Source organism: Alexandromys fortis, unplaced genomic scaffold (genome assembly GCF_014885135.2).
Source record: "Alexandromys fortis isolate MF-2015 unplaced genomic scaffold, M_Fortis_MF-2015_v1.1 scaffold_145, whole genome shotgun sequence".
In the NCBI taxonomy this organism is placed as follows: Eukaryota; Metazoa; Chordata; class Mammalia; order Rodentia; family Cricetidae; genus Alexandromys; species Alexandromys fortis.
The window spans coordinates 2,884,588-2,900,825 of NW_026068049.1; the positions used below are offsets into that span (position 1 = coordinate 2,884,588).

The 16,238-nt window shown below is 36.0% G+C and overlaps 1 protein-coding gene across 1 annotated transcript in view; it reads left to right on the forward strand.

Moving 5' to 3' along the window:
- The window catches only part of Cd2ap (CD2 associated protein), a 75,059-nt gene extending 58,821 nt beyond the window's left edge, over positions 1 to 16,238 (forward strand). The window contains exons 14-18 of the mRNA XM_050119333.1: positions 6,048 to 6,160; positions 6,838 to 6,939; positions 9,216 to 9,391; positions 13,809 to 13,872; positions 15,546 to 16,238. Coding sequence (XP_049975290.1) covers positions 6,048 to 6,160; positions 6,838 to 6,939; positions 9,216 to 9,391; positions 13,809 to 13,872; positions 15,546 to 15,587 — 497 coding nt within the window. The 3' untranslated portion in view covers positions 15,588 to 16,238. The remainder of the gene's footprint in view (positions 1 to 6,047; positions 6,161 to 6,837; positions 6,940 to 9,215; positions 9,392 to 13,808; positions 13,873 to 15,545) is intronic.

A 16,238-nucleotide genomic window follows, 5' to 3' on the forward strand; every position in this document is an offset into this window, starting at 1 on the left:
TATTCAACTAGCTTTACTTTTGCTAAGTAGTGTTTCTTAAGATTTAGGACATTTTTCTATCTTGTGCTGTCCATGTATAGTTGGAAGGTGGAAAGCTAGAAGCACAGACATCCTGGTGAAGTTCTGCCTGCTAAGAGTGTTAGGTAGTCATTACCTTATGGTAATGGGTGTTATTTTGTATAGTATTTTGCATTCCTTTTTAGTTACATTTTTCAAAGGACTTTTTATGTATTTTTTTTCTTATTTTTATTGTAGCCCTAGGAAATAGATGCTGCTTCCCCATTTTATTTGTAAACAGGTACAGATACATTAATGTGTACATCATGAGTGAGAGAGTGCTGATGTCCTTGCATGTGGATAAAGGTTTAGTGTCATCATAGTCTTTGACTTCAGCACTGACATTTTATATTTACATTAAAACTTCAGTGGTAATTACACTTAGACCTTTTGCCATAATTTTATAAAATATACTATTGAATTTAAAATTTTCTTCTGTCTTTTCAGTTCATCAATACAGAGGCTTGTCTGCTTTAAATATTTTGTAAATCCCTTTGTCCTATTTGCATCCTTCTTTCTCTGGATGATGCTACATTCATTACCAAATATTTGGGAATTGTGATGCTAATTATAGCTTAGAAAAGTTCGCTAAAACATACTGTGCCTTACTTGCTAAAAATTGACCTTATTTACTAGTAAATAAAGAATGGCAAAATGTTTTAAAATATCTGTTATTTCTATAGATGTTAGTAAAATGATAGAATTGTCACAGCTCATGTTTACTCAAAATATAACCAGAAATATGGTTTCAAAAGTAAGAGTTGAGGCCGGGCGGTGGTGGCGCATGCCTTTAATCCCAGCACTCGGGAGGCAGAGGCAGGCGGATCTCTGTGAGTTCGAGACCAGCCTGGTCAACAAGAGCTAGTTCCAGGACAGGCTCCAAAATCACAGAGTAAACCCTGTCTCGAAAAACAAAAACAAATAAACAACAACAAAAAAAAAAGAGTAAGAGTTGAAGAAAATCCAGCTACTTATACAAATTTAATAAATAAAAGCATCCGTTTGTTTGTATTATCTTTCAGATTGCCCCAATTTTTGTGAGCTTTATCACAAAAGTCTTAAATTTGATGGCTGTTTTTAGGAGTGGAATTTTCTTTTCATGTTTCTTTGTGTGACTCTTGACTACGTGTTGTATTTCATTTTAAGGTAGAAGTTTCAAAACACTTTAGATAAAATAAGCTTCAGCCTTTTAAAAAAGACTTGTTTTTTTTAATTTCAGTTACATATATGTATGTGTTTGTGTGTGCATGCGTATGTGAGTTCAGGTTCCCACGGAAGTGAGACAAATCAGAGCCCCGTGGGGCTGAAATTGTGGGGTAGTGTGTGAGCTGCCTCCTCTGGGTACTGGGAATGAAACTGGTCTTCTCCAAGAGCAGCGTACACTTTTATTTTGTTGATTGAGACAGGGTCTCTCTATGTAGCCCTGACTGTTTGTAACTTGCTATGTAGACCAGGCTGGCCTCAACCTCACAGAGAGGTCCACCTACATTTGCTCTAGAGTGCTGGAGTTAAAGACGTGTTAAAAGACAGTACAGCTCTTAATGCTGAGCCATCTCTCCAAACCTTCAAGTTTTCACTATCTTTTTCTCTCTTTATGTACATCTATTAAGAGTTTTTTTTTTTTTAATTTTAATGTTTACAGAAACAGTTCATGTAAGAATTTTAAACTCCTGGTTGGAAAGTTAAATCTACATGTTTGTCTTATATCAGTGGTGGTTGTTTACTCTTCATATAATAGATCTTGTGGAATAGAGTGTGAAAAGTTAAATTTTTGGTTTTTTATTTTCTTTCTTCAGTAAGTAAAGAGTAGTATAGAGATGCTAAAATGGTCACAAGTCAGGAAATTAGCAACGGTCTTTGATTCTTTTTACTTAATTTGGCAAACTTTGGTGGTCCACACTTACTCTCTATCTTCAGTAGTTACAAATTTTGGCAATTAAGTACAAATTCTCTACCGAGCAGTTGTTACATCCTTAGAAGTATGCTAGACACATGTTCTTTGCTAGGATAAAGGTGTCATGGCTGGCAGCAAATGGCTTCTTACAAAGATTATTTCAAACAAAATTAGTTTCATATACTCTGTGTACAATTTTAAATGTATTTTCTTAAGGTAATTTGATAACTTTTTAGTGTACATTTATTTTGACTATGATTTCTGCCTGTGCCTTGAGGCCAACTGTGAAATTTTCTACTGATAGAATCAAGTTTGCCACTCAAAGGCTTGATTTTTGTTTTTTTTTTTTTTGAGCGTTTTCAATTTGGGGATTGTTAAATCTGTTCTTATATAAATGTTCTACCTCTCTTGTGAGTTTTGGGGTGAGTACAACTTGGGGCTTGGCATTAAGCTAGAGCCTGGTTTTTAAGTCTCAGGAAATGTAAAGTTAGGGGATGAAGAGATGATGGTTCAGTGGTTAAGAGAGAGAATTGCTCTTGCAGAAGACCTGAGTTCATTTCCCAGCATCCACATCGGACAGCTCACAACTCCTTGTCATTCTAGACCCTGGGGATAGGAAATCCTCTTCTGGCCTCCCTGAGCACTGTATTCATGTACACATAACCAACACAGCCACAATCATATAAAATATCTCTCTTTTCAAAAAAGAGAAGTTTAAACATATACAAGACCTTACTGAGAGGTCCATTATCATTTAAATAATTTGACATGAACTACTGTAGTTGAAACCATGCTGACTTTGGCATTAAAATTGTGTTTTTTCTTTAATAAGCAGGTTTATCCCCCGGATCATTTTTCTTGCTTAACTTGTGATCAAATGAGCCTCTTTATCCTCTGTTTTCCTGGACAACGGATGTGGAGGATACTGTGAATGTTTTGTTTCTTTAGCCCCTCCATGTTTTTAAATCCATCTTATTCTTTTTCTGCTTTGATCTATGAAGAACATGAGTTTTTTACCTCATTTTCATAATTTAAATATTTTCATAATATAAACATTGATATGTGTATATATATATAAATATAGATGCTCTTTAAAAATAAGAGAAAGTCATCCCTAGAATATTTGTTTTTTTAGTTTTATTTTCATGGTATGAAATAATTTGAGTTCCCTTACCAGTATGGTCATATCATTCATATATATATATATATATATGAATCAGCACTACAGATGTTAGAGCTGTTAGTACCTGTGCTTTAATTTTGTTCTTTTTTCAAATGCTTCATCAAAAATTAGTTTTAAGGAAAATCTCATTTTATTACCAATTATTTATCAGTTAAGAGTCATATTTCTAAAATACTAATGTTGAAGAAGCAAAAGCTAGCATGAAGACCTTCCTTAGTGTCTCTGTCTCTCTCTGTCTCTGTCTCTCTAAAATGAGAGTTGTCACAGATTGCATTCAATTACATTTATAGTGAAGAATTTAAAGATACTGTTTACCACTTATTTTTATTTTAAAATGTCATAAAATTAAAATCACCTTAATTACTATAATGCAGCAAACACTAGACCTTGACTGGAAGATGGTGTTAGTTTAGTTACAACTATCTTATGAGATGTTAGAACTTTGGTTTGCACCCTTGGCCTTTTACAGTAATGAGATGTCCTTTTAGAAACTGTCTTGGTATTGTAATATAATGTGGCTTGAAAATCTTAATGTATATTGAAATTAATAGTAATTGAAATTTTTTTGAAAGACAAAGGAATAAATCTAAAATAAGTACACATTTTGTGTAAGTTCAGATAACCTTGGTTGCTAGACATCGATATGATTCTATTCATCTACAACTGTTCCTTTTTTTCCTGCTTTGTAAAATAATTTTTTTGGTTTAGTCTTTTTTCTAGACATTCCTATCCTTGACTTTTCTTTCCAGATTTTGTTTCCTAGCCTGTTTGCCATGTTTCCTCCCTTCTTACGTGTCAGGAAATTATCCTACCCTTCTCCATTTTGGTAAGATAACAATTTATAAAAGAAATCAAAGTAGTATATTCAATATAAGTAGGTGGTGCACACAATCTTTTTCTTTGTAACTCTGCTAAAAGTGTACGTGTTTGTTTGTCTATTCTAACCCTTTTGGTTTTCCATTTTAAAATAAATTGAAGTTCATTTTTAAAAACCTTTCCTGCTTATAATTTAAAATACTCTTTGGTAATGTATCTCCAAAAAATTGACAACCACACAAATCAGATTTTCTCCTACAATTGGTGTATCGCTTGGCTCTTAAAAGCCTGTCCTTGTCTTCCTTAGAACATACAGAAGTGTACGTTTCTGTCAGAGTGACAGATATGCTTGTTAGAGTTGATGCCTTTATGCCATTTTCACAGTGTCAATACATTGTTAATTAATCTTGCATCACTTACAATGGCTCAGGTATGTCATAAATCCAAAATGTGCACTATTATCTTTTATTTGATATCATAAATGGAGAACCTGAGAGAGTTTTAGAATGGTAAAGTTGTCTTGGTGTTGTAACCCTAAATTGGACATACAAAGGCATTTTATATGAGTATACTGTTCTTTATAAACTTACATTTTAAAACAATCTACCCTTTCTGTTTCATTTTATTTTAATTTCTTCCATATTTTTCTGTTTTGTTTCTCTTTTTTCCCTGCAAGTTGCTTAAATATGCATTTGAAAATTATTTCTTTGGTCAAAATATTAGGATTTTACTTTTCAGAGTTTTTCCATAGGTCACTAATGCACATTTATCAGTTTAACATATTTTTATTCCAATTATTTTTCTTAATATATTTATAAACAGAATGAGATATATGCAATATTTAAACCAGACCATCTAGTTTATATAATTCATTTCCACTAATGTTGTTTATCTCTTTCTATGGTTTGCTATATTTTATAATTAAAATTATCAAAAGACCATAGCATCTGTTTTGATGTATTTGTCCAAGGTAGAACACACAAAGTAATCTATTAAAATATACCGTAAACAATTCCAAAGTGATGACTCTTTTTACCTTGTGTTTTCCATCTCTTAAATGAATATTCTGTAGATTACTTTGAATATAAAGTTTGATGAATTAAACTTAAGAGGTTGACCTTAATGAGTGTGTTTAGGTCTTTTATAAAGAAACAGCAGATCATTTTATTTGGACATTTAAGTGTCTGATAAGTTTTACAACTCTCAGACAAATTGTAATAAGGAATCTTCTGGAAGATTGGGATATTTTGACTATGGGTAGTATTCCTAGTTTCTTCTCTGAGCTACAGGAAGTTAGACCAATCAGGGCAGTATCAGGAATTTATAAAAGATTCAGTGCTGTCTATAGACATCTGAGCTTCAGAGGAATCACAACTTGTTTAAGATTTTCTAGCTGCTTTACAAACCATTGTTTAAAGGGTATGAATTACCATATATATCTTATACACCCTTAAACACAAATTACTTGGTCCAAGGGCAACCAGCCTTTGATGGCAGAGAAACATGTTAGTGATCTATGAAGCACTTGCGCTTGTTATCTTACTTGTCTTAGATGTAAAACTAGCTTATGATTCTTATGTCATAGGTTGAGTCCTGACTATAACATTCATATATATTCATGTAATTAAATCATAAGTTCACTATACATTGAGAATACATAGAAAGCAATAGGGTGTCAAATACAGTATAGTCCTTCAAATTTTTTATTAGTCCATAGTGTAAAGTTTAAAATATTGGACATGTAAAATTTCTCTAAGGTGTAATTAATTGAGAACTTAAATAGGTTTTTAAAAATGTGAGAATTTCAAATCATAGCTTTTATTCTACTGCAGTTCGTGGTACAGGATTCTTCCTGTAGGAACGTTGTTGAGCTGGAAACAGGTCTTACATGGTTTAAAGGATCTTGACTTTTTTTTTTTTTTTTTTTTTTTAAAGAACATGGGTGTTGTTTTCCAAATGCATATATAAAGCACTGATCAATTTGTGAGCTTTTTGACTTAGTGGTGCCTTTTTTTCAGTGTAAGAAACCAGAAATATTATTCTTTGCTTTTTAGAAGGAGTAACTCTCTTAGTTGGTAATATTTATTTTTATTTTAGATACTGTAAATTTTGATGACATAGCTTCCTCAGAGAACTTGTTACATCTCACTGCAAATAGACCCAAGATGCCTGGAAGAAGGTTGCCTGGCCGCTTCAATGGTGGACATTCTGTGAGTTTCCCTTAGTTTAGGAAAACGTAGACAGAAGAAAGTGCTGAGTCCCTTTAAGCAAACGAGTGGATTTATAGCACATCTAATTTTAAAAGATGAAAGACAGCTTTGTGATTCTTCAAGAAAATGGAGGAAAAGAGATATGATCAGTTTAATAATAGAGTCTTGCATGGAAGATTCCAGAGTCAGAAAATAGAGTTGTCTTAAGACCACAGTCAGAGCACAGGGCCAACGGGGAGCAGGGACTTTGTTCAGTGAGCACAGCAAGGGCAGTGAGGAAAAGTGAGCAGCAGATCCAGACTCCGGGGAAGGGGGTAGTCGCCCACCTCTTGGGATTCCTTCTCTTTACAGCTGAAGAACTTCTTTCCATGCTTTTTGTTTGTTGTTTAGAATGCAGATCTACTTCAGCGTTCCTATACTAGGTCATCAGCACAGCGTAACTCTAAAATTACCACAGTGGAAAAAGCTCTGTTTCTGTGAGGAAAGCTGGTTTTGCTCTTCAGATATCAAAAATATTACTCAGTCTGAAGTTATGTGACATCTTGTCCAGCTGTGAACAGTGGGAACAGCAGTAGCTAAGTGGTGGGAGTGTTGGCTGTATTGTGCCCGTGCTTCTTAAAATTTTCTTTTTATAAAATTTGTGTCTTGATTTTTTTCTTTTTATGTTAAACATATAGCCAACTCAAAGCCCAGAAAAAACATTGAAGTTACCAAAAGAAGAAGATAGTGGCAACCTAAAGCCGTTGGAGCTTAAAAGGGATGCAAGCTTCTCTTCAAAGGTAGACCCACTGTGGCCTAGGGTTGTTAATTTTTAAGATGTGTTATAGTCATCAATCAGGAAATTTAAGGCGTCCTTTTAGAAAGATTATTTTCTGTCTTCTGCCAAAAAATCAAGTAATTCTCAGTAAGCTTTAGTCGCATCAGCTCTTTTCATAATAGAAGCACTTAAAGAATGTATGTACTCTGTTTTGTATTTCCAAGACATAGGTCTGTACATTGTTTCGTTTTCTTACTGAATATACACTCTGGAATTAGTTCACCTAAAATAATTTGGGGGTGGGGCCTTTTTTTTTGTTTTGAGATAGGGTTTCTATGTGGCCCTGACTGGGTCTGTCTCTTCATATGTTTACCAGGCTCCCTCAAACTTTTGTTGATCCTCCTGCCTCCACCTCCATAGGCATGTAGGATTGTGCTCAACTCCCAGAAAATTTCAGTCTAATTATGTTTGAGGGTTAACAGCTTGGGAATCATGATTTGTTTATTCATTCTTTAGTTTGGTTCTTGGCATTCTCTTAAGCATTCTGCATGTGCTGGAATGAGTGGCAGAAGGATCCATTTTATTTCATGGTGATGTTTCTTTTCTAAAATTAATTATTTTTATTGAAGATAGTTTTGTTATAAATTACATATATAAGTAAGGTTAGTTATTTCTTATTTTCATTCTAAAATATTTGGCCACTTCTTGAATTAATTAAATATATTTAATCTGATTCTCCATCTTGTCAGCAGAAAAAGTCTCTTGAAACTTTTCTAAAATTACTGATTTTAGTGAAATCGTGTAGACTGAACTAAATTCTTCATAATTACTTTTAAGTGAGGCTTTGGATATTTATAACAATAAAGATTGAAACAGCACCTTAATGTTGATACAGTTTTACTTGTAGATGCCACACTAGGCAAACAATCCATTAGATAAGCCAGTGGTTATCTCCTTCCTTTAAACAAATAAAACCACTAGATTTCAGATCATTTTTTATTGATTATTCACACACCCCTCCACTCACCACAATGGATATACCAAACTGCTTTTGGAATTTAAATTTTACCATTTACCTTTTTAAAATTTTTTTTATTCTTTGGGAATTTCAGACAGTACATTTTGGTCATATTCTTGTTTTTCCTCCAACTCTTCCCAGACACGCACACACCCACCTCCCTTCCTACCAAACTTCACATTTTTTCTGTCATAACAAAATCATTGCAACCCACAAGAAAACAAGAATCCAGTTTTTGTTGTCCAACTACACCTGAGCATGGGACTTTCCCTGGAGTGTATAGTAGCAGCTGTTAATTGCATACAGCATCTTTGCCAGGGTGGACTATATGCCCCATCTGCCCTGAGCTGGAATTTTGTCTGGCTGGCCTGAGCTTGTACAGGTCCTGGGCATACTATCCAGTCTATATGAGTTTGCATGTGCACTTGCCCTGTTGGGTCCTGAAAATTCTTCCTGTCTTTGAAGTCATCCACCACCCCTGCCTCCTATTATCTTTCTGCATCCTTTTCAGCTTAGGTCCCTGGACCATGAGAGTAGGGGTGTGACATAGACATCCCATGTAGCACTGAGTACTACGACTTCTCTTATTCTCTGCACATTGTCTATATATGGGCCTCTGTCTTAATTGCCATTTACAATAAGAAGCTTGTCTGGTGAGGTTTGAGTGATGCCCTAATCTGAAGTTCTGGTTGGAAATTCACAGTCATGCTGTAAGCAGTCCTACAGCCAGTGCAGTGAGTCCCATTTTCCCTGAAGCATAGTTGAAAATCTTTTTTATAAAATGCTTGAAGTCGGAAATTTGGAAAATTTTAGATATGTATTTAAATGTATTTGGGGGCTGGGATTCACGAGTAAACATAAAATTTATTTGTCTCATGTAATTCCTTACCTATATTTAAACATGCCTGCAGTTTGAAGCAAAGTCTGGTGTAGAGTTTTTAAGGTTAGGGATTTTCAGATTAGGACTGCTTAATATATACTTCATTAATTGTTTGTATTCTTTTTGTAAAAGTATTGTGACCTGGGGATATAGCTCAAGAGTGCTTGTCTAGCATGCCCTGGGTTTAATCCCCAATAATGTATAAACTGTAGTCTCAATACCTGGGAGGTGGGGCAGGACGATTAGAAGTTTAATATATGAGGATCTAGAACTACAAGGCAGCCTGGACCACATGTGGACCTGTATTAAAAATGAAAACCAGAACAAAACATAATCTTCTGAATTTAAATATAATATTAAATATTAACAGAAGCATAATGAGAAAATTTTTGTTTTTCAGCCATCTCTTTCTACACTTTCAAGTGCTTCTAAAGTAAATACATCTACTTTCCTAACTCCATTAGAACTCAAAGCTAAAGCAGAAACAGATGATGGGAAAAAAAGTTCCCTGGATGAACTTAGAGCCCAGATTCTTGAATTACTGTGTATTGTAGAGGCACTGAAAAAGGATCATGGGTAAGTAACTATTATTTTCTCCTAAGCCACCCCCCTAACATGTTCAAGGACTACATTTAGGTGGTGTTATTGGAAGGTCTAATCTCCTAAGTTAAACAAGTGCACATGTTTCCAAAGACATTTTTGTTATAGCACTCTCAGAAAAACTTTGATTGGAAAACTTGTCCCAGTGGTTCAGTTCTAGAAGGTCTTTATGTACCTGTGTGCTTAGCCAGGAGCTAGCCAGGCACAGATGTCAGTCTTGAAAATCCTGAGAAACCTGCATTGCCATTTTTGGTAGGACCCAGATCTCATACTTATCTCTTAGAGGACTTTGACCCCTATTTCTGCTAGGCTTACATTAGGTGGTTACAAAATGAATGGGTGCCAACTCACAAGAGATCGCTAAAGCCCTTCTGTTAACTCTGAAAGTATTCGTTGTTGTCTGTTAGTGTTATGGATCAAGCTCATAGTGTTGTGCTAATGCCCTCTTCTACCACAGCCCTGAAAGTTTTTGATATGGTATATAGTAGAAATGCCTAATTAAAAGTTTGAGTTCTAAAAGTTCAAAAGCTGCCCTGTTGTAGACTCTTCCCCGTTTTAATGAAGAAATCAGAATGTAGAAGTAAGCCTATTTACCTATTCTTCAGTGACAGAGCCCACACTCAAAACCATGTTTTTTTTTCTTTTTTTTATTTTTAAATTTTTCAAGACAGGGTCTCTCCGTAGCTTTTGGTTCCTGTCCTGGAACTAGCTCTTGTAGACCAGGCTGGCCTCGAACTCACAGAGATCACCTGCCTCTGCCTCCCGAGTGCTGGGATTTAAAGGCGCGCGCCACCACCGCCCGGCAAAACCATGTTTCTTTATTGGTTTGCACATCTTTTCACCTATTGATATTTTAGTTATAGTCTTGCAAATCCCATAAATAACTCAGATGAAAGTCAGCTAATCTAATTAAAAAGAGGATGAGCATGCTCATCCCATCTCATTGTCTACCTTTTTTCCCCCCAAAGGATTTCCTAGACTAGGATATACAATTTATGCTTAGACCCTGAGTCTGATTTTATCATTTCTCTCTTAATTTGCACAACACATAGAATTCTTTATGAAAGGTGGTATTAGCAATATAAAGTAGAGCCTGGTATAGTGATGAGTGCCTTCAATCCCAGATGTAGGGGAAAATCTTTTAGTTCAAGGTCACCTTAATTGACACAGTGAGTTCCAGGTTAGCCCAGGGCTGTGTAGAGGGACTCTACATCAAATAACAAAAGTAAATTAAAAAATAACAGATGGGGGCAAAAATTTTATCTAAGATAACTACTGAAATATATTATTTACTGAATATATTGTGATTATAGAATTAGTCATTTGATATGCCAGGTCTTTCTTGAGTACATTGATCTGTTTCGGAAAGGATTTCATAAATTCTGCACTACACATGGTAGAAGCTGTATGCTCATTCCTCCGTAAATGAATACCTCCCACCAGTTATAAAATTCTCCTGACTTGCAAATTTTGTTGTTTTACACATTGAGTACCAGGTGTACTGATTTGAGACAGTGTATCTATCATGTAGCTCCATCTGGCCTTGTGCTCTCAAATTTATTATCACTTTAGCTCTTAATCCTTTTGTCTCATTGTCCCAAGTGCTGGAATTACAGGTATGTGCCCCGATAACTAGCCCAGGTTTAGGATTTTAATGAAATAGCACTTGGCATACATAAATTGCCTATATGTTCTCTTAAATTATCTATAGAATGAGTACAATAGTTTTGATTTATTATGTACAATTACATATCTTAAAAATCTTTCCAAAGATCATTTAAGCATCTCAAATTTCTCTGGAAAAATGAAGGTCCATGGCAGGGATTTTTGTTGTTGTTGTTTTATTAAATCTAAAATCATAGAGCCACAACAAGAGAAGGAATATACAATACTTATTGGTATACTAATTGAGAAATGTACAGTGTGTAAGTAATGATGAATGATTGTGGCTGCATGAATCAGTATCAGTCAGTTTGTAAATTGAAAGGTGGGAACAAATCAGAAATATACATACAGTGTTACTCCTTGTATATAAAGTTAAAAAAATATGGAACCAAGAAAAAAATACTGTTTTAAGATATATTTGGGGCCAGTGAGATAGCTCCAAATGACTAGAGTTTGGTGTCCAAGACCTACATAATGGAAGGAGAGAACTGACTCCACAGTGTTGTCTTCTGCTTTCTGTGGGGAGGGGGAGGAGGTGCTAGTTAGGTTTCTGTTGCTGTGAGGAGACACTACAACTCTATAAAGAAAACATTTAACTCAGGGGGCTTGCTTACAGTTCAGAGGAGAGTATGGTGGCATGTAGGCAGAGGATCTAACAGGCTTCCAACAGAAGATGATGTGGCCCAGATTAAAGGTGTGCTTTCCAGCTTCAAGGTCTGGCTTAAAAGCACACTTATCATCCAGCCTCCTCCAACAAGGCCACACCTCCTGATAGAGCCACTCCCTGAGTTTTTGGGCCCTAAATACTTTGAGGCTACCACAGAGAGGAAGAGAGAATGAGAGTCCCTGAGCATGCAATGTCTGTAATTATAGATGGTTATGAGTCACCATGTGGGATCTGGGACTTGAACACTCCTTTATTTTATATGTATTTTTGATACATGAGTGTGTGTGTATGTGCATGTAACCACTTTGATGATGTCTACCTCTCCTCTTATTACCCCTTTCTAAGTCATCATCCTTTTCTCAACTACATCATTCTTTTCTCAACTACATGTCCTTTTATTTACTCATTTTTAGTAACTCATTGGGTCCAATTAGTACACAAGGGTCAAAGGTCATAGCATAGCAAAGGTGGAGCATAGACAAGCCATCGGGCCAAAATCTTGAAGAGAACTGATTGTTCTTTCAGCAGCCATCAATTGCCAGTAGCTCCTTGGTTACTTCTTCTTGGTTAGGCTGTATTGATTACTGAGAAAAATAAAAGTAAAATTTAACAGCTTATATATTTCAAAACAGTTTCTGGAAAAAAAACACAGCACAAAATAAATACATACAGAATTACTGTGTAGACATGATACAAAATACTTACAGAAATACGGCATAGAAAATGTAGATTAGAAGGAATTGAAAAAGTAACAACATGATTTTAAAAATATAGATTATTGGCTGGAATATTTTAATTTGGGGGATTTACTGTAATATTTAGTTGAAAGCAACAGAGAGGAACTTGAAGTTCAGTTGTCACTTTGGTATTTGTTTTGAGTGCTGGAGTGCCCAGCCTATAAAATGTGTAATAGGCGATTATGGAGAACTGCTTTTAAAAGCCAGGTATTATTTCTGTATTTGTCCTTAGCTGTTTTGAATTTATTTGTTCATTTATTTTGTTTTGGGTTTTTTTTTTTTTTTTTCAAGACAGTTCTCTCTGTGTACCCTTAGCTGTCCTAGAACTTGCTCTGTAGACCGGGATGCAGGGTGTTCTCAAATGCAGAGATCTGCCTGCCTTTGCCTTCCAAGTGCTGCGATTAAAGATGTGTATCACCATTGCCTAGCTTAATTTCTTTATTTCAGATATATTGTCACTCTTTTAGTGATTTTTTTTTCTAATTTAACTTTTTATTCTTTGTGGATTCCGCATCATGCATCTTAGTCCCACTCATCTCCCCATACTTTTACATCCGCCCTCTACCTTGTAACACCCCCCCCCCAAGAAAAAATAAAATTTAAAAAAAGAAACGAAAAGCAAAATCTTATCATGGAAGCTTTAGTGTGATGCAGTGAGATACAAAGTATACCCTTTAGTCCATACATGTTTACTTGCAAATGTTCATTGCAGTGAGTTCTGGTTTGAGGCCTCTGGTTTCTGCCATGCCCATGTGGGTGCTGGAAACCAACCCAGGTCTTCTGTAAATGCAGCAAGTACTTTTAACCGCTTAGCTATTTTTCCAGCCCCATCTTCCCATTTTAGCTCTTTTAATGCTCTACCCCACCTTCACACACCTAGAAACCTCTACAGTAGTAACTTTATATGACTTTTTCAAATGGTCTTTAGTATTATTTATATGGGGAGGTATAAAATAACACCAAAGACATTTATTTTTATTATAATGTATGTTTCTGCACGTGGTTATGATTCCTACAAAGTCCAGAGGAGGATATCAGATTCTGCTGGAGCTGAAGTTAGGAGTGGTCGTAGGGCCCCTCATATAAGTGCTGAAACTCAACTCAGATTCTCTGGAAGAGTAGAAAGTACCGTTTTTAATCTTACATTGAATACTCAAACTAAAGAATTTGAAAATTTTCAAATGAACACGGTCATTGTTCTCTCTCTCTCTCTCTCTCTCTCTCTCTCTCTCTCTCTCTCTCTCTCTCTCTCTGTGTGTGTGTGTGTGTGTGTGTGTGTGTGTAAGTTACAGCTCCAGTTATGATCAGTAAACTTTGCCTTTAGGAAAGAACTGGAAAAGCTACGCAGAGAATTGGAAGAAGAGAAGGCCATGCGGAGTAACCTAGAGGTAATGCATCTCCAACTCTTGAAAGTGTGAGGTTTTGTGTTCCCTCTCTTCACAGTGTGGTTGGCTCTGCTACAGACTGTGCTTGCCTGCCTCAAATGAGTGTTTCCTAAATCTCCCACATTTCTTGTGGACTTGGTAACATTGTTTTATTCATGCAGTTAAAAAGATTGTTTTTCTTGCTGTTTTGAGAATCACACATGGGGCTTTGTACTTGCTAAGGAAAGGTTCAGGTGCTGAGCTGTAGTCCCAGCTCAGTAATTTTTCTGAGTACTAACTCAGGACAGTGTGGGAAGCACCTGGTATCTGAGGAGTCTGAGTAAATAACTGCTGTTGTTTTCTTTGGTCTCTCTGTCTCTCTCTGCCTGCCTGCCTCCCTCTACCCCCTCCCCACCTCACCTTGAGGGGAAAACAGGTTGTGTCACTCACTTCCATTTGCTACTGGAGAGGTTACATTGTTTTGTTTTCTGGGGATAGCTGGAAGTACACTATTTCTTAATTTTAACTTTTCTCCTTGTTTTTCTCTTCACTGTGTTCTGCCTCTTCTGAGCCTTCCTTCTCTTCCTTCGTCACTACCACCATCACCCCTCTCCTGCCTTGCTTCATTACTTACCTTCATTATCTTGTCAGAGGATCAGAAAGTGTGTTTTCTCAACTTCCTGACTTACCCAAGGGCTACTTCTCAGCTCCATATCCAGTGTGCTTAGATATTGCAAGGAGCAATGAGGATTATTAACCCTACTACACAGGTGAAACTGGGTCATGGTATAGTAGTGGGATGCAGCTAGAGTCATGGCCTTCATCCTTTGCCCCGTGGGAGTCCTTATCCCCCATAGCTCTCTGCGATCAGTGTATGTTGTCCTGAAGGTCCCTTATCAGTTACCACAACTTCATTGATTCCTTTTGGCACCCTGTTTCTTTGTATGAAAATACTCGTTCCTCCTGTGCTCCTTTATTTAAAGACAAAGCCTTTCTTGATCTGCTGTAGTTCTTTTCACTTTTTATTTGGGGTTCGTTTGCCACAAGACAGACATAGATCTCACTCTGTTCCCTAAAAATGTCCTGCGTTTTTCATCTCAGGTTCTTTACCTTGAAATTGGTCTCTTTTGTTTGTTTGTTTGATTTCTTGAGACAGACTGGCCTTAAACCTACTACAATATTCCTGCTCCATCCTCCTGAGAATACAAACATGGGCCACCACATCCAGCCTCAGCCCTGTGCATTTTAGGTTATGCTTGCTGATGGCAGATCTAAGTCTCTTCTTCAGCTTCTGTAGCATGTCACATTTTTTCCATTATCACCTATAAAAGGTTTTCTAGGTCCAGTGGCCCTGCGTTCTCTTTTTTTCTTTTTCCTTTCAAGAGATTTTTCCTTGTGTTCATGTGTGAGGGGTGTATACATGTGTCAGGTTTTTTTTCCAGTACTTATTTCAAATGCTTGTATCATTTAGCATTGTTGTTCTAGCTAAAAGAAATACACTACTTTTTCTTATTTCTGGCCATTTAGGAACTTGCACTGCTCTATTTTCTACTGACACTCTTATTTAACAGTATTATTTTTTGTACTCTGGAGAATTAGATTTTGATATTGAAATCAGAATTCAGAGGTTGGAAAGTGAGGTCATGTAGTACAGATAGTCTTACTTAAACCTTGTACAATTTATGTTTTGTTTTTAGGTGGAAATTGCAAGGCTGAAGAAAGTTCTTCTGTCTTCCTGAGGTGGTGTGGACCCAGTGTTCTTTAATGCTCCAGTGATTTAGGAGCAACACTATGAACTTAACCGACTTGTTAAGACAGCAGATGTGGTATTGCAATGAAGAAATGGGAGTACATGAACTGTGATATTACTGGAAAGTTAGGGAGTGTGACAATTTTTTATATATATATTTTGTTTTGCCAATATGAAAAAAAGAGGCCTTATTTCCTACTGTGCTGGGATAGCAAACATTTATGTTGTTTGCTTGAAAATACTACTGAATCTGTATAAAAAGGAATGAAAGTTCACAATAGTTTTTTTATTGAAACTTGTATTATTTTTAAAGAGTTCTATACTATAAATATCCTACTATCTTTACAAATAAGCTGTAAGATAAACTATTTGAGATGGACGGGTTAGCTTTATAGTAACTAGAATCACTGCTTTCCTGTAATACTTAAGGACATAAACTTGTATACTTGCACTACACACACACACACACACACACACACACACACACACACACACACACTTCTTACCTAGGATTACACTGTTGTGCCTGTGTCTGCAGTGCTGTTTGTACATTGGGTGGTAAAATATGAGTTCCTAATTACCAGGCTCCTCACCCATGCATAATGAATTGTTAATGAAATAATAAAAGCAAATTCAACTT